The sequence below is a fragment of the Euprymna scolopes genome, chromosome 12 (genome assembly GCF_053919585.1).
Source record: "Euprymna scolopes isolate OS-2025 chromosome 12, ASM5391958v1, whole genome shotgun sequence".
Taxonomy (NCBI): Eukaryota; Metazoa; Mollusca; class Cephalopoda; order Sepiida; family Sepiolidae; genus Euprymna; species Euprymna scolopes.
The window spans coordinates 151,607,403-151,631,016 of NC_136493.1; the positions used below are offsets into that span (position 1 = coordinate 151,607,403).

The following is a 23,614-nucleotide window of genomic DNA, read 5'->3' on the forward strand; positions in this document are numbered from 1 at the left end:
CTCCCGTATTTATATCATATTGTTTAGATGTATGACCGTCAAGGACAACTTAGATTTTTCTTAACTTAATAAGGATTTAATTACATTGTGTACTCTTCCAGTGATACCGTATGATCTAATTTTCCTTAGAAGACTATCGTGCCATACCCTGTCAAAAAGCCTTAGATATATCGAGGGCTACCGCTCTACCCTTTCGTTTTGTCCAGTGAACGGTATATACGTTCAGAGATTACAGTTATCTGCTGTGGAACGGGATTTCCTAAATCCATATTGTTTGTCGGTCAGGAGTTTAGCAGCTGTAAGTTGTTGGACTAGGGCTTGATTAATTAAGGACTCAAATATTTTGATGAAAAGCAACAGAAGGCTAATGGGGCAATAATTTAATGGGTCAGTTCTTTCGCCAGAATTCTTGAAAACTGGTACCACAGAAGCAGTTTTATGTGCATATAGGTTTCAGTGGAATCTCAGTTCAAAGAGACCACTACATCAGACAAAAATGGGGCGATATTGAAATAGGAGTCAAGATTACATTCATTTTTTATAAAATATATTGTAGGGTTCTGATACAAAGTTGGGTGTATACTTTGTGAATGTGAACAGTGTGTGTGTATATATATATATATATATATTGAAACTACATTACTTAAAGGCTTGGATAAGTATATTTCATTTTAATCAAAGTGAGTAGTACAGCCGTATGTTCGGCTGATTTAGCCATTTTGTTTTATGGTATATCAACCCTTTTCAGGTTATTTAATGTTGAATTCATTAATTTTTTAAAAAAAATCTTTATTCTTCAAGTTCTTTATATCTTCAAATATTTTTTCATTGTATTTGTTTTGTTTTTAACTTTGTAGAACATGATTGTGATTTGCAAAGAGAAAAAGAAAAAACAATTACATCACTGTTTGGTACACTTTTGACCAGGAAACCAGGATCCTCAGACGGCCTGATCTGGTGGCATCAGATGCCCTAACAGGTATTACCATTCTGGATCAAAAGAAACTTGGGAGCAAGGATAACTAAAGGCAACTCCACATTTCACACAGCTTCCAAATGAGGCCTCACAACTGGATGCCTTTCAAGGTCATATCGCGGACTACAGTCCTAAGTTGGAGTTTGCATCCGTGTTGCACATCAATAAATGCAAATACTTTTAATTGGTTTATAATTTCAAAATTAAAGAAATTAACAATTAAGATGATTGGAACAGGGCTTTTTATTCTTGGGATATGCTGGTTGTGCCTCATGAGATTAAAAACTATATCAGTACTTCACTCTAACCCAATCAATGCTGAGTAAATCCATTCCAAAATTTGATAAAAATATAAAAAGTGGAAATAGGAAAACATATGGTATTATGGACATAAGATGCCAGTATATGTGTGAGAGAGAGAAAGAGAGAGAGAGAGAGAGAAAGAGAAATATGCTTTTGCGATTATATTTCACTCTGTGTATACAAATACTTTTTTATTTAAAAGGACTATGCTTGTTAAATATAACAGAGCATATATAGATGAATAACAATTTTGTTATATTCCAAGATTCAGGGTTTTATTGATCTTGACAATCATTCTTTCAACATAAAACTTTGGTACATTACAAATCGGTTTCATTTATGTTGAACAATCAACATATGTATGTTAACATTGAAATTTTTCTTGTGTATACACATCAGAAAAAAACATTTTCTTAGAAGCAGGACCATAACGAAGCTGATAGAAAAAACTCGCATCATATGTTTATGCTGCCATCTTTGTTTTATAGAAAAAGCTATTCATACCATTATTTTTGCATGAATTTAAATTATATAATATTTCTATTTCAGGATCCTGCTTCCCTAACTGTACTGACATGCAGAAGTTCAAGTGCAACGTGAACCAACATCTTGCTGCCCAAATCCCTACATAGTGCCCCAGTAGTTGCTGACCCTGATAGTAACCCCCTACACCAAAGTGGCAATGTGCCTTGTTTGGGGTGAAAATGTAATAAAAAAAAAAAAATTTCTATTCGGTTTTAAAATACAAAAAAAAAAAATAGAAAAGGATTTTATTCTACTTAAAACTAATAACTACAGTATATTGTATGCTAACTGAGGTTAAAATCTGCGATGGGGTTGATTTAAGTTGTGGGTGTGAAACTAACTCTGTATATATTTTAAATGTATTTTATATTCTGGGGTGGCTATCTTGTTTTTTGGGTAGGATGCTATAGTATTGTTTATTAATCAAATTTAAATTATTGAGTATATTCTTTTTAATTACAGGAGAGAAAAAAATATTTAAAAACCTAAATATATTCAAATAAGTCTATTATAAGATAGTTAGGGCAACTCATTGAAGAGGCATTTTATATCTAAATCTTGTTTTTATTTCACGTAATTCCAAGGAACATAACCTGCTTAAAAATGAACCATAGTTATTTCCCCTGCAATTAAAAATGATTGCTTCCATTAAGTTAACTTCTTATACTCATTATGTTGTCAATATAAGAGGTTTCATTTTTTACAACATATCTAAACTATTTATGGATTAGTTTTATTGTAAAATATTTTTAAACAGGTTTCTTTCTCATAATATAATGGCATTGGATATATTATGTCTATATTATTTTATTTTTGTTTATTTCATATTACGTATTGTTTAATTTTATTTTTGGAATTTCTGCTGAGGTAATTTAAGCTAGAGGACTTATACTAATAGTATTTTATTTACATTACTTTATTACAGTATTCTACTTTGAACCAAGTATTTAGGTACTTCAAACTACTTAGTTTGGCCTTAGACGAGAAAGTACATATTTGGCTCTATGCAAACAATTTTGGACGACTTTGTGCTGTTTATTTAATAAATTTTCCTTAGACAATTATATGGTATGATGTACATATGCAAGGAAAACATTGCCATTAGTCTCTAGATGCAGTGTCCCCAGGTTTTCATGAAGAAACTGACACTAATATGTATATGCCAGCTGGTGAAAAGAGGGCCATTGTGTGGACATGCTAGTCATTAAAACATCCGAGGTGCCAACCTTAAATGAAATAAGTTATGAAAAAATGTAGACTGACTTTGGCCAAAGAGCCAAGATGTGATGAGAGAGGTCGTTTTTGCCATAAGGTCAGAGAAAGCTAGAGGAATCCTATACTTTCATATAATACTCACTGAATGTAACATGTGTCACCTTTTTGATACAATGGATAAAAGTGATATGTATATTCAATTCTAAGTGATAGTCTTCTGGTAGCTGAAGGTTCAATCTTCATTATGGATGATACTTAGAATACAACTATAAATTATTTAGATTTATATTGTGATCATGGATGAGGGGATGAGAAAAAGCTACTCATGGATTAAATAAAAGTAAAGTATTTCTTAGTTCGACAAACGAAAATGTACACATATCCAAAAATGTACACATATCCAAAAATGTACACATATCCAAAAATGTACACATATCCAAAAATGTACACATATCCAAAAATGTACACATATCCAAAACAATAATAGAAACCATAGAAAACGATCTTTAGTCTATAGTGAAAATAGATTTAATGGTAGTAAGACTAAGCTTCTTTGTTTCAACAACTATGAAACCTTTTTGACCATCGATTGCCATAACAAATAACACCCTAGATGTGAGTTCATCCTTCAAACTCCTTGGCTTAACATTCACAGAAAACATGAATTGGAACAATTGAAGAAATTGCCAAGTCTGCTGCAAAGGAATTTTCAGACTATGCAACCTTCAACCTTCTTCAAGTGGATCTTTTTTTCCAGCCCAAAACAAAGCATATTAGATGTGAGACTATGTGTTTGATTGGACTGTGGGGAGTTGAACAGTGAGATGTCTATTCACATTAGACTTATATTTCTGCAGGGTTGTACAGTTAGAGAAGCAGGAAACAGAAAGAATTTCAAAGTTTATCAATTTTAGGAAAGAAACTATTGAAGTAAAAGACTTTCTGACAGTGAAGAGTTGGTATTTTGCTGCTTATTGCGTTAGTTGGGAGTATGTACGCGATCTCACAATAATAACGTAACTAATTGTAAATGCAAGATGGAGAATCAGGTGACTGAAAGAGGCATCACATATACTAAAAAAAAAAAAAATTTACTAAGGAGATCAAGCTTAGAAATTAATAGCATTTGGGAACCTCTAATTGTAGGAAAAACAACAATTGTACACTCTAAAATTTCAGCGATGGAAGGAAGATAATCTATCGATCTTTATTAGAATTGCCTCATCTTTATCAACCAAATTTTTCACACATACGAAACCACAGCTAAAAAAACAGACACCAACTTCAAGAATATAAAAATATATACGAAGCCAGTAACTTTTCTACTTTCTTTTCCAAGACAACAACCAACATGCCTGATGATGGTCAAAGGCTTGCACAAACAACACTCAAGACGAAAACAATTCAAAACGAATGATATAAATAATGAACTAAGTAAAAAAATAAAAAAATCTAAATAATATATATTTATATTTGTGTAATGTGAGAGCAAGAATAAAATGTTTATTTCCCAACCTCTAGTATATTTATTCTATTAACTGTTGATTTACAACAGATTGGATTTCTTTCTTGTCGTCACTCTGTTCTATGCCACTAGTTAATAGAATAAATACACTGGAAGTTGGGAAATCAACTATATCTTTTTATTCTAACTCTCACATTACACAAATAACAAATATAAATACATTATATACAGTCCTTTTGGGACTTAGTCCATTATTGTTGTGAGAGGCGCTGTCACTCTACAACAAACGTAGATGGAAATGACACACAAAGACATAGCAGATAGGTTGGATAACACTACTGTAGTTTCTGATTATTACAAATTCTTTTTAAAAACTCGAATCGACTTTTTTTTGTAACACAAAATAAAAGACACAAAACAAATACAAACTAGATAGGAGGGGTAGCTTATTAAGACAAAAAGGTGAATCTACAGAATTCAATGTTTTAATGAGTCATTTTGACTTAATTTTGATAGAATAGAATAAGGCAAGGCCCCCAACTCCTTCTTCCTATATTGTTTTACCAATAAAATTTTCACTAGTATGTTATGAAAAAGAAAGAATGAGAAAGTGAAAATGTGAGTAAACCATTCACCCATAACGATTTTAATTGGCCAAAAATTGAGGGGGGGGGGTAACTTTTAAAATAATATTTCATGTTCATAAGGACAGATAATTAATAAAAGAATATAAATACTGTCCCCCACCCTCACTCCCAACTAGTAAATAAGGCATAATATCACTGAAACCCAAAGTGCTACTGTGATAGGAGACAGATTTATAGGCGAACAAACATGGCCTTCATAATAGAAGGCCATTCCAATAAAGTAATGTGATCTGCTGATGTAGCAAAATAAAGTACAATGATCACGGTAGGCGGTAGACTATTACAAGGATCTTTTTTTGGTTTCAATTCTCTATTAAATTACCGAGAAATGAATAAAATTGGTCCAAAAAGACTATTTTCTGTTCTGAAAAATAAAGAATTATTTTACATTCAGAGATGCGCAATTAAAACAAACTTTTTTTGTAGGGAAAATACTGTAGTGAAGGGTTATATTTTATATAATATATAATTTTTTAAATAATATAATACATAATATATAATTTTTTAAAGTGCATTTAATTATTAAAATAGTTTTTTTTTGTCAAGAAGTTTCATTGTATATTTTTTTAAGTTTTCATTAAACCCATTTATCATTGAATTTCAATTTTAAAATTTATCGTTGAATTTTCATTAAAACTTATTTTTGAATTTCATTTTTAAAACTTATTTGATTTTAATTTGTTTATTCCATAAATTTATAATTCAGTTGTTTTTTTTTTTAAATATTGAATAAGCTTCAGTATAAATTGTGTTTCTCTGCAAATTTTTAAGTTTTCTCTTTAAGTTTACTCAGTTTTTGTAAAAAAGAAACCCCATTTACTATCAACAATCTGACTGCTCAACAGATCATGCTTACCTCTACCTTAGACACAATTTGATTTTTCAGTGACCAAGCCACCTTTACCTGGGGGCGTTGGGTAGAAAAATGTATTTCCACATCTATATAAATAAAACAGTCGATGTCTGTGTGTAAATGTTTAATCAATAAACTCTTAAACTATAAACACTGAAATTAACATGAAATAGTAATCATACAACAAGGATGGTTTATAATGAGTAAAATCTTTAGATGGATAACACAATGAATGTTGGTAAGTTGAAAATTTAAATTTTAATTTGCGAACATATTTCTATTTCTTTCTGTGCATGCCCAAATTCAATTCATTTCTTCAAGTCGTTTAATATTAAATCTTTATCTATTTCTCAATAGCTACATCAGTAGGGAACGCGACTGGAGCACTAAATATTTATTTTCAATTCTAGCTGATGGCACCCAAATCATTTTTTTAAACTTTCCAAATCACTATATATTAGGTACAATATAATATTCAATAGAGAATTGACTCTGTAATGATACGAAATCTGCATGAATTAAAATATATTTAGCATATCTTATACCCCCCTTTTGTTTTAATTTATTTTCAAGTGTTTATTTAGTTTGAAACACAAGTAGTGTTGAATGCTCAAGTGAGAACTGCAACAAAATATCGGACATGAGACTGCATCTTTGGAGTCTCAATAATCACTCAAAAATCGAAAATGAAACAAACAAAATACTGATAGAAATCGACTCAATAAATGTCAATGAGAAAAAACTACATGCTACAACCTTCCTTTGTTCTGGGAAGGAGTGATATTTGAAAAAAAAAAATTCCATTTTCATTTTTCTAATTAACTAATCTGTAATTAACTAATCAAATCCCTCACCTCTCTATGTATTTCTATTGCCACTTTCTCACAATTAATTCAAGTACTTTCTAATACTTTTTCATTTCTCTGTAAGCATCACAGTAATTATCATTGATTAAGATTATCGGACTGACTTCCTCATCTTGGTTGTTATAGTCACAACGTTTCGGCCGTTTTGCCCTCCGGCCTTCATCAGGTGTTTTGTATTGAACTGGGGAACCGTTTGTTAGGAGTCTCGAACCCAACTCTTTATTATTATTACGGGGGTACCGTGTTCGGACTCCAGCTAGGCTCTGTAAACTTTGATACTACGTCTAGGACCACTCGGTCATATGTCACTAGGACAATTCTTAGTTGGTTTTTGTTAATGTTAAACCTATGTTGTTATTCAAGGTTTTCTCTCTCTATCAGAGGTGTCCAAATTGCATTCAGCTCTATGCTTGGTTTGCTCAGTAGGTTGTTATGTCCGAGCATACAGTTACCCAAAGGTGCTGAGTTCAATCCTGAACGAAGGCAGTGAAAAATAGCATTCAAAACAGAGAATCAGCAACTATGTCCCAGAGCCTGGCTGGAGTCCGAACACGGTACCCCCGTAATAATAATAAAGGGTTGGGTTCGAGACTCCTAACAAATGGTTCCCCAGTTCGATACAAAACACCTGATGAAGGCCGGAGGGCAAAACGGCCGAAACGTTGTGACTATAACAACCAAGATGAGGAAGTCAGTCGGACAATCTCAATAAATGAAAACACCTCATCTCAAAAATACAGACAATTACTACAGTAATTATGTTGCTTTTTAGTTGTTTCTAATTGCCATCCAATTTAGATTTGTGTGCTCACACTAACAACGTATGCAAATAAGCAAAATATTTTCTTTACTTATTGTTTGTTATCCTTGAAGAATAATCTAAAAACAAAGTGAATTAATTTTAGTTATGCAACAAGAATGTTTCATCAAATTTCAGTTTATGAATTTTAAAAAGAAATCAAAGTAAAATACAGAGTGGAATGATAAAATTGTCGTCCTAGGAAAAACGACAGGATTCCATTTCCTGTTTGATAGAAAATCGGTTTTCTTTTTTGTTGCAGACCATCTATTAGTTGGCCAGTTGTATACAAATCCCAAGAGCAATAGGAGTCTATCATGTATGAAAGTGACACCATGTTCAACAAGAGAGATCAGAGATGCGTGGCTGTACAGCACATGCTCTATACTGATCCAAGTTATGACAACAGGACCATTGCCAACACCCTTAAAATGCATCAAATAACAGAGTGCCCAGGGTGATGAAAACAAAGTTTCCGGCCATGGTTATTGTCTTTGGAGTGGTATCAAGTGAGAGCCACATCATGCCACCTCTCATCTTTGAAGTCGGTTTGAAAGGCAACACCAAACTGTACCTGGACGTGCTGAAGAGTGTGGTGATCTTCTGGTGCAATCAGGTGGCCATTGGCAGATCCTGGATGTGGCAGCAGGACTCAGCACCGATCCACAAGTATACAGAGACCCAAGCTTAGCTTCAGAATGAGTGCTACGACTTTGTACCCTTCTTTCATTGCCCCCTCCTCCCCCGACCTGAACCCACGCGGCTACTTCGGTCATACGTCAAGAACATCACATGACTTCCTACGACACCAAAGCCAGCCTGATCACTGCCATCTGTCAAATATTTGCCAAGCTCCCACTGGCACTTGTGGGAAAGGCAGGCTCCCAGTTCTGAACCCATATCAAGGTGGTGATTGAGGAGATGTCAGCTCTACTACATAATTACTTGAATTGATTTTTTCAATAAAAAAGTGTTTTCTTTAGGGCGACAACTTTATCATTCCACTCTGTAGTAATAATGATTATAGGTAGGCTTGTATTGATTTGCATGATATGACAAGATTACCTGTTACAGAATGTATAAAATCCCTCAAATAGAAGTTTTGCACCACGTTTTATCGTTTTAAAAAGATTCAAATTATCATATAATGCTCCTAAACATAATGTCTAAAATTCTTATTCCAATTTTGATTACATGATAGAAAATGTCTAAAGTTTAATGTTTAAAGGGTCTTAAGAAATTGAAATTCAGATAATCTTTCTTAATTAGTGTCTAATGATTATGGATCAAATTCAATACAAATCTGAAATATCTAACTTCTCAACTGAGAAGCTGTGCCCATATTATGCCGCATATAAAAACTCTTAAAAATACTACAAAGAAATAACATTGAGGAATATTTAATTGATGCCTAACACTTATTGTTAAAATTTCACAAAAAATCTGAATTTTCACAAAGGACTTCAATTCCTCTCTTTGCCTCCTATGCATAAAACTAAATTCATTATAATGGGTTGATCACTTTAGGACCAAATTCTATATCAACATAGATGCATACCTAATTTTGTATAGTTGTATTAACGGAGAAAGTTTCAATGGAATAGATTTGAGGGAAGGGTTCCAAGTCCTACTTTGCTTATATCCTCAACAAAGTAACTGTTACAGCTCAAGTGAAGTATATATGTATACAAATTCAAATGGTAAAAGATTGTTGCTAAAAATTGAGAATTTGAGAAACATAAATGTCTGAAATTATTTTTACACAAATACTTGACCAATATTTAAAATACAAACTTCGAATAATTCTTGTGTAAAATATTGATAAGGTTTCAGATCACTCATTAGAAATACAAGAAAAATAGATATAAATTTATGATCTACATTATATGGTCTTGAAGGAATAAAGAGGATTGAATCATGTTTGCATGTATTCATTATACAATGCCATGCAATAAAAATTGCATTACATATTGATATTAATGGTTTCAGGAGAGATAAAAAATCAAGTTCTATTCAAAGATTCGAGCAGTGACTGAAGTGCAGAATAAAGTGTGATATTCTTAGTCTAACAAACCAGATTTCTATTTCTTCTTGAAACTGCCGCTATATTTATTCCTAGTTTTACTGTATCATAATACACACAAAATCGCTTGTTCATTGGAAAAAGCTTATTGAAAAAGTTACGTTCCAATATCAATTCAAGTTTAAGATCGAAAAGTTCAATTTGTGAATGGTATCTGAACTAATTCACAGAAAACATCAGGTTTCCAGAGAAATTCTTATGGGATGATGATCATAGCTACAAGTTAAATGGTCACGTCAACTAACAGAATTGCACAGTTTGCTATGGACATCATTCAAACTTACTGGGCATTACACTGATGTGAAATGCCATCATTGGGGGTTGTTAGGACATTTTTAAAAAATTTTTTTGGACCAAACTGTCAGTGGTTCAATTTACTTAATCTTACTGATGGAAAATGAAACAAGGTTTGAGGATGAGGAGATTTACTTCCAGTAAGATAGAGCTCCACACTACCATCATGATGTGCAAACTTACCTATTCAGCGCTCCTGTCTTGTTACAGTTTGAGCTACCATTAGGTGGATAAGAAATAGTTAAAAAAAAAAAAACCGACTTTAACATATAAATGTATATTTGCGTATTTGTAGAAGAACACTAAGTTGACTTACGCCTGCACAGTTCTAATTTTTGTTTTTCAATTTTTACCTCTTAGCAGCTATTTTTACAGGGTACACAATAATATGCAATCATTTGACCCACCTCACATCGCTCTATGACCTTAAAAGGAGATGCACTTTGAAAAAATGAAGACAGAAATTACAAATAATCTCTTTCTGTCTCCATATAATTTCATACAGGCAGTTTAAATATTTGCGAAAAAACAGAAAGACCATTAAAAAGTTCTAAATGACAATAATAATTTCCACAACACTTCCTATATTTAACTTCTTAGGATTGTAGATCAATAAAAATTATTTGCACACAAAATGCCCAAGTGCTGGCAAGTCAAAAAGTGAGTAATTTTTGTTGGAACATCCTCTATATATGATAAAAGTCCAGAATAATTAACAATTTATGACAATCTTGTTTTTATGGCAGTCATATGCTTACATGTCTTGACTGCCATTAATGTTGGAAGACAAATTTTTATGGAGGAGAAAATGAGAAATAAAAAGTTTTATAAACATTAAAATTTTGATAGTTGAATAGATAATTACACATTTTAATGCCTTGGATATAAATTAGGTGTTTAGTGTTTCATGTTATGGGATGTTAACTATTCTGTACTTTTATCTCACACACACGTTCACCATTTCAGAATTCAGTGAAACCAAAAATTTTAAATAAGCATTTCAATCATAATTTTCTTACAAACTCAATGATGGCATTAATAGGAAAGAAGAGAGAGAAAGAGAAAGAGAAAGAGAAAGCTATTAAGACAGAAAACCAGTCAATCAATCAATCGTTCCTTTCCCTCACTTTTGCCTATCAGTATGAATTTTAGGGAGCAATATTAGAAGAAAGTTATTTAGTAAGTTATCTATTTTTTTATTAAACTATTTTAATTACTGTTGTATAGACAAAATTATTGCATATATATGTCGCACAAAACTCCTGTTCAGGTCAACTTTGCACCTATTAGTCCGAACCAAACGATCTGTTTAATATACAGCAAAGTTTGCAAGTCTACTGTTAGTTTGAGAAGACGTGATTGTTCATAGGAATACCCTTCAACCTCCAGAGGAAGTCAACTCAGTGGAAATTGCTCAATTTGTATGTCACATCTGCTTCAAGATGTGCAAATCTGCGGCAGGAGTACAGAGTCATCTCAGATGGCATGGACAACGAGATTAGGAGAACTCAATGTGACGGCGATGATCTGTAAAGATGCAGCAATCATCATCATCATATATATATATATATATATATATATAAAAAAGGCAAAATGTGTGTGACCATTTCAGGGGGGGGGGGTACGATTGATTAGAACTGTTTATATACCCCCTAGATAATATCTAGGATTTGGGAACACGTGTAGCGTCTAGATTTATTTACGTTGATTTTTACAAAATTATTGCTATTTCAGCCCGTCTTGTGTTCGTTCAGCTTTTTCGTATAAAAAGCGAAACTAATTCAAAGCTAAATGCCACTGTTCCAGGCAATCGCACCGGGAAACGTCCAGAAGCAATCAGCTTTGATCAATGTGGGGCCAAACTCCATATATCAGACAACTGCTATTCAATCTGGACAATGGGGAGCTAGTTTCGCCCTCCCTAACATCTTGGGGGAAAAAAACAGTTGGGTAAACAAACCTAAAAGCTGACCAGCAGCAAAAGTTAAGTCCGCTCCTTCTATTTGACCTCATTAATGAGGTCAAACAGAAACAGAGCAAAAGTTAAGTCTCCTACTTCTATGACCTCATTAATGAGGTCAAATAGAAGCAGTAGAGTTAACTTTTATTGCGGCCATGTGTCAATTCCGTTTTTATTACTTAAATTCAAACCATTAGTATGTTGTGGTGGCCCGGTGGTTAACGTTGCACGATTTTTTTTTCACACTTTAATTTCCAACTTTGCCTCAAGGGTTCAGGTTCGATCCTCATACTCACCTACCAAAACTTTATTTTTGTTTATTTTAACCCCCTCCCCACCTCCGGAGTTTTGATTTACCCAAAACCACACACACCTCCAAACACCCGGGTAACGGGTATTTTTAACATGCTGAACATCGTATTTGGGTAAAAAGATTGCTTTAAGGACAGATATCATAATCACCTAACATCGAAACTACGGGTTAAAATGGAAAACTATCTTCACATAACACCAAAAGTTGGAGGAAGTGAGGAGGCATGGCTTTGGAAATCTTTTTACCCAAATACAATGTTCAGCGTGTTAAGAATATACCCTTTGTTGTAAAAATCTAATGGATAAACATCTGAAGAAGTTGGTGGGGACAGGATATTTTTATGGAAACATAAATCGTAAAATTGCCTACTCATCAATGAAACAGCTGTAATGGAAAAAATCCAGGAAATAAACGAAGGTTATAAAAAAGAAAATGTGAGTCTTTGAAATTTCAACAAAATTTTATATATACAAACATATATATATATATATATATATATATGTATGTATGTATGTATGTCATCCACATACAGTAGTTTCGCTGTTTCACAGCTCATCAGTGCGGCTAGACAAGCAACTACCTCAAGCCAGGATTGAAACCCGATCGTCTATACAACAGTCAAGGCTCCTAACCACTACGCTATCGGTGGCTGCTGTGGGAGTCATGAGTTTAACGATGTTTCGACATCGTATGAACTACCTCATCTCGATTTCTTTACACAAAGAGCATCGCTTATACGCTAATGGTAATTTGTGTATCACTTCTCAATATGCTCAACTCAAGATGAGGAACATTATAGTCATCCACATACACACCACGAAAAATTATGTGACCGGAAGGAGCATATTTTTTCTAGGCTGAGAAGGATGATGTCATAATGAACGAATTGACCACCAAAGAAAGAGATCATTATTTAAGACAATATCATGACAACAGTATACCTTCCTCTAGGCCCCAAAAGAGGAAAAGGCAATTCTGGAAGGATGATATTGTCAGGAATGAGCATATACTTTACTGTATCCCCACCCCTCAAAAAATAAAAATAAAGAGAGGTCCTGCCTGAGAGGAATGTATGATAAATGAAAATATACACTATCTCTCGAAGGAGAAGATAAAGCCTGGGACAATCCCCTTCCCCAAAGGTGAAGTGGTAATGCCTCGTGGATGATATAAGATACTCAAATAGCTTCTTCAAAATAGAGATAATAATGCTTGCTAGTATAGTATCATAGCAACATAAAAGATACACTATCCCCCCATCTCAAAAAAGCAAAAAAAGATGGTCTTATGACAACAGAACAGATACTATATCCCCCACGAACTTAAAGATGTAATACCTGGGCAGATTACTTTATTATTACAGAGCCAATTGTCTATTGATTATTATATTGTAATGATTTCCAAAGTAAAAAAAAAGATATGAATTAGGTACCATCAGCTAGAATCAAAATCAAAACATAGCTCTCCAGCCTTACTTGCTATGCATATAAAAAGTTCAAAAATAACATTAACATAAATGTATATTTGTACATTCATAAGAGAGCATAAATCGACCTATACTTGCCAAATTCCATTTCCCCCCCCCCCCACAATTGTGACCCCTTAGCAGCTATTTTTACATGCTAAAGACCAAATTGAATTTGTTCCAGGAGTCCAAATCCCCTATTTATCAAGTGTCAAGCCTGTAGACCAAAAAATTCACAAAGGAGTTTGGTAGAGATCTTCCCTCAGAGAGACAGACAAGCTCACTTATATAGAATATATATATATACGCATTATAGATGTATATATAGTTACACACTCTAATCAGTCTTTCATGACTTCATATTAACAATAATGCATTTACATGTTAGATGTCCAACGTGACCTATACAGAACTATTTTTTTTTTCTTTTTTTTTTTTTACATGGGGGATCACTACTTATCAAGGCCCGGAAGCCACTTGGGGATAAGGGTTATTGTGTGTACAGTAATCAATGGGATAATATCGTAGTAATAGTTGGTATTGGACATTTGATAAAGTATCTTACTTAAGGGGGCAATTAATCAGGAATTTGTTTATGTTGGACTTGAAGACATCCAAGTTGTAGTCAGGTGGGAAACAGGCGTGCAATTCTCAGAGAGAAGCTTTGTTCATGGAATCTACATTTTGATTTAGGCACAGATAAAGAGTGAGGGAAATTACTGACAGTGGTTTTAGCTGGACAGGTGTTTATCATGAAAGATTGGCGAGGGGGAACCAGAGATTGGGGCTCAGACGAGCACTTGCCATAGAAATAATAATAAAACAAAGACAGGCTCACAACATATCTTCTGTGGGAGAGAGGTTGCATGGTTTTGCAACGATCAATACAAAACCAAATCTAATACTCCGTTATGCAAAACGCTCAATGACTCTTAAATGAAAACTGAAATTATCTTCCTTCAATAGTAGAAACACACTAACACAACTTCTATCTATTCGCATCTACTGAAAACTTGCCCAAATATCTATTTACTTAATTATACATACGGAATATGCCAGGACTTAAAATTTACCTCCAGTTATACCCGTACTGTACTACACCTACATCTTAACCCTCCTGTAATCTAAAATATACAGTGACTGGGCAAAATTCTTAGCTCAATTCCTAATACCTACTCACACTATAATGTTATCCTGTACCTAAACTAACATATAAATTTTTAAAAAATGGAAAAATCTAAAGGTAAAAGTCTTAATCCACACTAATGCCTTTCTAACAAGCCTACTCACATAGTTGCTTCCACTGCATGAGTTTTTTTGCTCCTTAATAACAATGAAATAACAATGTCCCGAAATCACTTTGAGGAGTGTAACTATTCATTAGATATATAACCTCTACAAACTAACCCTGTAACATTAACTAACCATTCTGTTTCATTATCATCAGTAAAAAGTCGAAGTCGTTTCTAGGGTAATTGCTCTTGACATTTCAAAGGTGTTTGATAAAGTATGGCAAACATCTACTTCACAAGATCACCAGCTACAGAATAGCTAGAACATCTTAATTATTAAATCATTTCTCTTTGATAGGTTCATAAGAGTAGAGATTGATGGGCAGAAATCAGAAGCTCACAATACCAATGCTGGCATCCCTTAGGGTTCCATCTTGGGCCAACCTCTCTTCCTGATCTTCATCAATGTTCTCCAAAATCACATACTAAAATCATTCGTAGACATTTATGCAGAAGACATTATCAACTATGGCAACACTATGATTGGAAATGACCATAATCTCTAATTCTCTCTCTTCTGATCTTAAGCATGTAGTGCAATGGAGAAAAAGGTGGTTGATTAATTTTAATGTATCGAAAAACAAGCTTCTCAATTTCCACCATCAATGCTCTGACCCTCATTTTGGCCCAAACTGAAATGAATTGGGGAAGCACCATATTTTGACAAGCTTCTGGGTCTGACCTTCATTCCTGATCTGAAACGGAGCACACACACATCAAATTTGTTGATAAGGTCGCTGGAAAAATGGTTGGATCATTCTAATGCACGAGCAGATATCTCATTGCCAATGCAATCCTCTACCTGAATAAGAGTCAAATACGTCCGAAAATGGAGTACTGTTGTCCCATTTGGGCTGGAGCTCCACAGAGCACCTTATCCTGCCTTAACAGAGCCCAAAATTGGCTTTGAAACCTAGTAGGAGATGCCTTTTTCTCTTCCCTGCAACCTCTTTACCAGAGAAGAAATGTTGCAAGCTTGTCTCTGCTCTATCATTATTTTCATGGCAAGTGCTCATCTGAGCTCCAATCTATGGTCCACCCTCGCCAAACTTTCACAAAAGACACTACCACCACCATTCTCTATCTGCACCTAAATCTAAATATAAATTCCATGAATTAAGCTTCTTTCCTAGAACTACCCGCCTGTGGAACTCTGTTCTGCTGGTTTGCTTTCCAGCTAACTACAATATGGTTATTTTTCAAGTTCAATGTAAACAAGTTCTTGCTGAGCTGTCCCCTTAAATAATCCAATTATATCAAATTCTCACTACTAACCGTTACTACACTGTTGTCATGATGACTATCATATATTATTAACCCTTATCCTCCAGTAGCCTTTGGGCCTTGATAAGTAGTGACTACTTTGTGTAAAAAAAAAAAAATTACTCGGAAATAAGCGAAAAATTGTGAATTGAACAAATTAAGATATGAAATCATCAATGTTGCATGATAAAGGCTGACAGGCTGGGAATGCTAATCAGTTATTTTCATAAAAAGCGAAATGATGTAATTGTTAGGTGACCATTTCTTGATAATGAATTCTCGAGGTTGTAATGAAGAGCAACATTCCAGAAAAGTTGTGTTTGTCTTAGTTTTACTCACGAATCCTAATTGTATTCTTAGCTGAGAACTCACTGTTTACAGCCATTTGTTTAAGTAGAATTTTTTTTGTGCATAATTATCTTACCATTAACATGTTTTTTTTTTTTGTTTGTTTTTTTTTTGGGGGGGGGGGTCAGGACATTCCAATATCTTCAAACTACCATTTCCATTTTGTCAGCATCATGGATGGAATTTTTCTTTGGAAAAGTTTCAATTCTATATTTTTTATGATTCAAAATATTGACTTATGCCTCATTTTGCAACAAAGATGATGAAAAACTAACATTCATGCATCTGGTATCAATGCTTTATATTCTGTAATTCTAAAACCGGCACAAACGACCACATGTTGTTTGAAAATATGTCATCAGTTTCTCTCTTTCCCTACATTCAATCAGATTCAGCACTCATTCTACTCAGTCTTCTTACCCTCATCTCTCCAACCACCTGTTTGCCGATTTCATACTCATACTTCTTGTATTATTATTATTTAAAAATATAACAGGTTTTGTTTTTTTTTAAGAAAAAAACAAAACTGTCACAAAAAGAAGATTCAAGATGGGAAAGTTGACAGGACAGCTGAAACAAAGATAGTTACACCATGATAACTGGAGTTCATTCTGACCAAGTTTTTGTTGACATATTGGGCATAAAAATTTAGTGAGTTCCAAAGTACACGATAAACACAAAGAATACATGACATGAAGACATGTACATCTTTGAAAAGATTGATTGGTTTCTTCAGATTCATCACTGCCGGTCATTTATCCTATTATATAAATGGCACAATCACATTGATACATTGTTTCAATAGATCACCAAAGTTAAACAATGTTGAACCTGGTCATTACCAGATGGGTGACCATTTGGGAATACCAGGTGCTGTATGTAGGAGGATGGTTGACACCTCTTTGCAAGAACGGCAAAAACATCTCTCCTTACTAGGACATACATGTGACTAGCGACCATTTTCAAATTGATATTTTGTAGACCCCTCACTCCCTTCAATGGAAGCCGGTTCTACATGCTTAGGGTGATAGGACTTATCATAAAAGTATTTTAAACATATTTGTGACTTTTTTTTTTTACTGATGCCAGAAGATGCCTTTGATTGAATTGCAAAACATTGGGTCCTCTGCTCCCAAGAGGAGTTCAGGAATGAATCATTCCTGCTGGTAACCCAACACCACTTTAAGAGAAAATGGGCACTGCTACATCATTTGAAGAAAAGTCATCTAAAGATGACCATGTTATAGGTGAAAGGTTAAAGCAGATTTATGTAGAAGACATTACTATAATAGCTCATACATCTTCGACTATTACGAGTGATGTTAATTCTTAACTAGTGGGACCTGATGGAAATTTCATGGTGTTTTCAGCATCAATCTATATAATTTACTGTTAATAATATTCATTTTGAAATGCTGTTTGTTTGGGTTAATCGTATATAAAAAATTCTATCATAAAAATGTCAGCTTTTATTCTTTTAATAAATAAAATGATTATGCTTCTTATTTAAAATTGTAGTAACTTATTTTAAAACACTATTTTGTTTTCTAATTGTAAAAAGAAAATATTCTCATATCAATAAAACATCACTTTTAGAAATGTATTCATTTTAGATTATTTGATGGGGATGGGGTGATTTTGGAACAATTCATTTTAAAATGGGTACAATTGTAATTTTAGCAATATCAAATTAATCATCATCTTTGTTAATCAGATGATCTCATTTTATGAAATGTGTTAACGTACAAATATGAAGGCTTAGCATATTTTCATATAAATTATACTTCATAATTGTAAATCTGAGTCAAAATTAAAATTTTATAGAAATAAAAGTTATAATTAATTTACAAGGGCAGAACAAAAGTAAAACTAGGGATTTCCTAAACTTTTCATTTGTGTGCATAGAAAACTTGAAGCATTAAATTTTTTGTTACAAGTAGTATTTATTTTGTTTTATACTGAAACCCTACGCCAGTAAGTCGCGATTAAGTTAAATAGTATTAATTTTGGCAAGGGTCACTTTAGTATATGTCAGGATAACCTGGTGGCAAACAGAAATGTACCTAGCGACAGGAACGTTATTAAAGCAGAGGCCAAAGGTTAACTCCATAAACGAAATGCACTAGAAATGCAGGTAACGGATGATATGATGATAGAAATGATGTCACATATTCAAGCAAGAGAACAGAGAGTTTCTAGTCAGTCTCGGTTGGGGAGCAGTACAGACAATATAGAGATAATCTAAATGAATGTTACCTCAAGACTTTACCCATCTGCGCCAATCAATTCCCATCCTTAGGATTAAGTTAAAAAAATAAAGTAAATTATTAATTAATTAAATGGTCTCTCCCCCAGAATTAAAATCTTTTCTAAATAAAACTTTGAAAGTTCAGCAAGTCCTCATTGTGTTTCATGCATAAATTACATTACTAGTTTCAATGCTCAATTCATGTGGTTCTTTTCATGTGGAACAGCAGTTTAAAACTTGTTATATTCTGTTTTTCAAACCAAGGCTATAGAGTACAACTTGCTCTACTATATTACTCTGAACTTTGAGGAGGAAATCATTCTCTCTCAAAAGCAGTCAACCCTGTCAACTAGGTTTGTAGACTATGGTAACTGTACTTCTACAGCGTAGTTTTGCTTGTATGGCTAAAGAGATGAAGGGTCAACAACCACAAAGGGATCATGGCCAAGAAGTCACTATGAAATAAAGACAAGCATGTATAAATACGCCACACAATGTATGCATAAAAAAGTTTTATTGATTTGGTTTTTTTTGATCACTCACTGGTGAGAGTGTACATGTGCCAAAGCATGTGTTTATAAAAACAACTATGAGTAAAGTTTTGTTTAACATAAAATGTTACAAATTTTTGAAAACAAAACCAAAAGTTTTGCAAAATATTTTAAAGTAACTCAAATTTATTTGATAGAACTATATTGTATTATTGTTTAAATAACAGTAAGCCATTTTGTATGGTAAGATCTGTGTAGCAAATTTTAAAAACAACTTTTACATTTATTTGTTTAGTTTCAGTTCACGTAACCTACAAAGTTAGTGCATCTTGGAAAACTCTGGAATCCGTACAGAATTTCTTATGGAACCCTTTATTTAATCGAAAAGAGTAGCTTGTCACCATTCCATCAGCCATGACCAAATAGCAATTTTAAGTAACAATTGTAACATTAGTATCATCTACCTAAAGATTGAACCCTAAAACTCCAGAAGATCATCACTTAGAACTGATTAATATTTAGCACTTTTATGCATTGTGCCACAGTTTTGAGTTCAGCAAGACGGACCTGAAGGTGATCAGATGTTATAAGCCAAAACATTGTGAAAATTCACATCTAACTTGAGAACAGTCCAAAACATGCAAATTATCAATCCTTATCTCAAAAACTGAAATGAAAGGAAATATGTTTCCCATCTATTCTTAGATGTAGCAGGACACCGTCATAATGGCGCTTTGGATAATAGCTAAGGAGATGTGCTGGAAAATGTTAGTATTAATTTAAATTGAATAAAATTTAATCCATCTTTCTATAGTTATAGTTTTTTTTCTTTAGTTCTTGTCTTCAGCATTATTATGTTTTATAAGAAAAACATAAAGAATGATAACTACTTGTTATTTGGAATCCAGACAAAAAATTTCTGTTGGGCTATGTTTGTGCTGACTGGTCAAAAGTAAAGAAAAAAAAAAAAAAAAAAGACTGAAAATTAAAGACAAAAATAAATTAAAAGAAAAATTTTAAAAAAAGAAAAAAAAAAAAAAAAAAAACTCACCTTGGACTCCACTTTTGTCTAAGAAACTATTCAAGTTGAATGAACAATTATTTGAAGCCAGATATTGTGTGAAACGCTGAAAAAAAAAAAAAATAAACATTTTAAAATTTAGAAAAGCAAAGAAAATATATAGTTTAGCAAAAATGAATATTGAGAGAAAAACATTGTCCTAATACTTTTTTTTTTTTTAATAAGTTTATACTTTTGAGATTGAATGAAGGATTTTTAATTCTAGTGTAGTGTCAAAATAAGCTAAAACAAACAAAAAAAAAAGAATTGCTACTGCTCACCCACACCATCAACTGAGTTACACATATTTGCAGCTTGTCACTAAATCTAATTTTTTTTACTTACGTTTTCAAATATTGGCATTGATAGAAGAACCCCGAGCCTTTGCTAATCTGAGGCCACCAATATTTATACTGGGTGCCTCAGATTCAATGTAGGTAAAAGTCATCCTCAGCCACTGCCGGTTAACACTAATAAGGAAAAAGAGTTTTGTGCTTGTTATTGGTGCAATTTAAATAATGATTGAGACTATAAATCTAAGGCTTGTCATCAAAACTAGCTGCTTGATCATATCGAGCCTCTTAGACTAGAAGTCTAATATAAGATCCAAATCATGTGATCATATGAGCAACTAAAACACAAACTGTTCAGCCAACACAGATTCAGTTCTTCACATGAGTCATCACGTACAGCTGACAGCCCCATTCAGGGAGTTCCACTTCCTGCAGAAGTACAGTTACCATAGTCTACAAACCTAGCTGACAGGGTTGATTGCTCTTGAGAAAGAGAATGATGTCCTCCTCAAAGTTCAGAGTAATATAGTAGAGCAAGTTGTACTCTATAGCCTTGGTTTGAAAAACAGAATATAACAAGTTTTAAACTGCTGTGCCACATGAAAACAACCACATGAATTGAGCATTGAAACTAGTAATGTAATTTATATTGGAAAGAGAAACACAAAACAAAACTGAATCGGAAATGATCAAATCAGTAAATTGATTATCTGTATTAATTAAACCTTACTATTATTCTCATTTTCGTTACTAGTTTCGCAGCATTTCGACTAAAATCCAACCTTGTTCAGATGCATCCTGTCCAACTCAGGAGCCTATACAGAATTTTGATCTGAAATCTATTGGGGGTATATTATTTTTATTCTGTCAGCCATGACCAAATAGAAGTATGAAATAATTTTAATTACTATTTCCTTCTTAGTTCTCACCAATAGTGATTAAATTTTCAACTTCCTAAAGGTTGTGACTTGGAAGTGATTGTTATTCAATCAGATGTGTGGATGGAGAAAGCATCTGCCACAATTTAGCTTCATTTATAGTCAAATTAGTTTTGTTATTTGCCTAAAAAAATTTAATCATTTCAAAAAAGTCTAAATTAAAAAAAAAAATGTGGGAAAAGACAAAGTTATTCTTTGATTAAACAAACTTTCCTACCTTTTTTCAAGAATTGTTTGAAATCTTAGAACTCACAGCAAAATGAAGATTTTCAGTTTTCAGAGAAAACTATCATAAAAAGGGAAAGGAATGCAAGATGAAAGGAAGCAAGATGAAACGCGACTGAGTTAAATAGGAAAAACGGGAAGAGAACAAAAGATTAAACAAAAGAGGAAAAAAGAAATGAAATCCAGAAAAATAATGACAAAAAAGATAAGTAGGTAAAGTTCTAGCAATTTGGTAGAAATCAGCTTTTTTTTTATTTATTTAACACAAAAAAGAGAAGCTGTGAGATGAAGACTAAGGTTGCAGGACCCTTAGGCATTGTTGAAGAAATGTTGAATCTGAAGCACGCATTGAGATGATCACAGACTTGACAGATTATAATAGAAAAGGTTATCCCGAAAAAAAAAAAAAAAAATGCAAATTTAGTATAATTGTAAATTGTTAAAAAATACAGAGGAAATAAGACAAATGCAATAGAAGTGTTTTAATAAGAACCTGCTTTTGCTGTTGTAGATTGAAAGAAAATTTTTGACAGTATCACAAGAGGTTGTTGGTCGATTTTGCTTACACTAAAGGTAAATGAGTGGTGGGCGAAGGTTGTTCAAGCAATATACAGAAATGTTTAAAGTTGTGTTAGAATTAACAGATTTAGTGACAGCTTTAATATTAATGATCCATTTCCAGACGATTCTAGCTTTTTTTTTTATGGCAGTTAATCAAAATTATTTTACATACAGATTTTATATTGAAAAGATAATTAAAAAAATGTAATTATTTACCCTATTACTAATCCTTGGTCTAAGTGGCAGCCTCCCCCCAAAGAAAATCACATATAGTCACCTAAAAAACTAGACCCGTTTCCTCCAAAACTGCACACAATATATCAATCATGGAAAAAAGAAAAATGCTAGAATGGCTCGGAAATTGAGCGGAAGGAGCATTTCACATTAAATTTGTATGCAAAACTGATCTCTTACTCTTAAACTTAAATTTGATTTTCTTCTTTCTGCCAAGTTTGTCAGGGTATTCTCACAAAACTGCCTAAAAAAGAAGAATCTCATTTTTTTTTAATTTCAAGTATGTATGTGCATCTGTGTGGGAGGGGGGGCGTCATTCTCTGATGGAATAAAGTTTTCTACCACCCTCAGCCATATCATGAATCGTTTTCAAGTATAGGGTAAACAAAATAAATCAAGCTGAAACAGAGAAAGAAACAAACAAAATCAAAGATTAATAAAAATAAAAAAGGACAGAAAGCTCTAGCAATTTGAAAGAAATGAGACTTTGTTTTAAAAAAGAATTAGGAGAAGTAAAAAAAAAAAAAAAAAAAAAAAAATGAAGGTCTCGAATCTTTGTGAGATGGCTTCCCATTTTATTAATATAGTGTTTGTAACCAACATGTTAATCACAAAATTCTTTCTCTTTGTGAATTCCTATCAGCATATGTATTTTCTCCATTAAAAAAAAAAAAAAAAAAAAAAAAGAAAAAAAAATCACTAGGATTTTTCCAACACGACCATTCAAATCTGCTTCCATAGCAAGTACCTTCTTCTCATCAACCTAACACTAGTTACTACAATAAGCCTGCCATAGAATTCATCTTTTGCATCTTTACTAAAGCACCATTGTGGTGCCTCCTAAGTATATTGTGATTTTTTTTCTCACCAACCACCAATCATTTATCAATATGATTC

General features: G+C 33.0%; 1 protein-coding gene across 45 annotated transcripts in view; it reads right to left on the reverse strand.

Annotated features, from left to right (window-relative positions):
* The window catches only part of LOC145291553 (phosphatidylinositol-binding clathrin assembly protein LAP-like), a 343,700-nt gene that overhangs the window by 205,071 nt on the left and 115,015 nt on the right, over positions 1-23,614 (reverse strand). For all 45 annotated transcript variants that reach the window (XM_080137599.1, XM_080137598.1, XM_080137615.1 and 42 more), the window contains exon 3: positions 20,458-20,533. In XM_080137599.1, the coding sequence (XP_079993725.1) occupies positions 20,458-20,533 (76 nt within the window). The remainder of the gene's footprint in view (positions 1-20,457; positions 20,534-23,614) is intronic.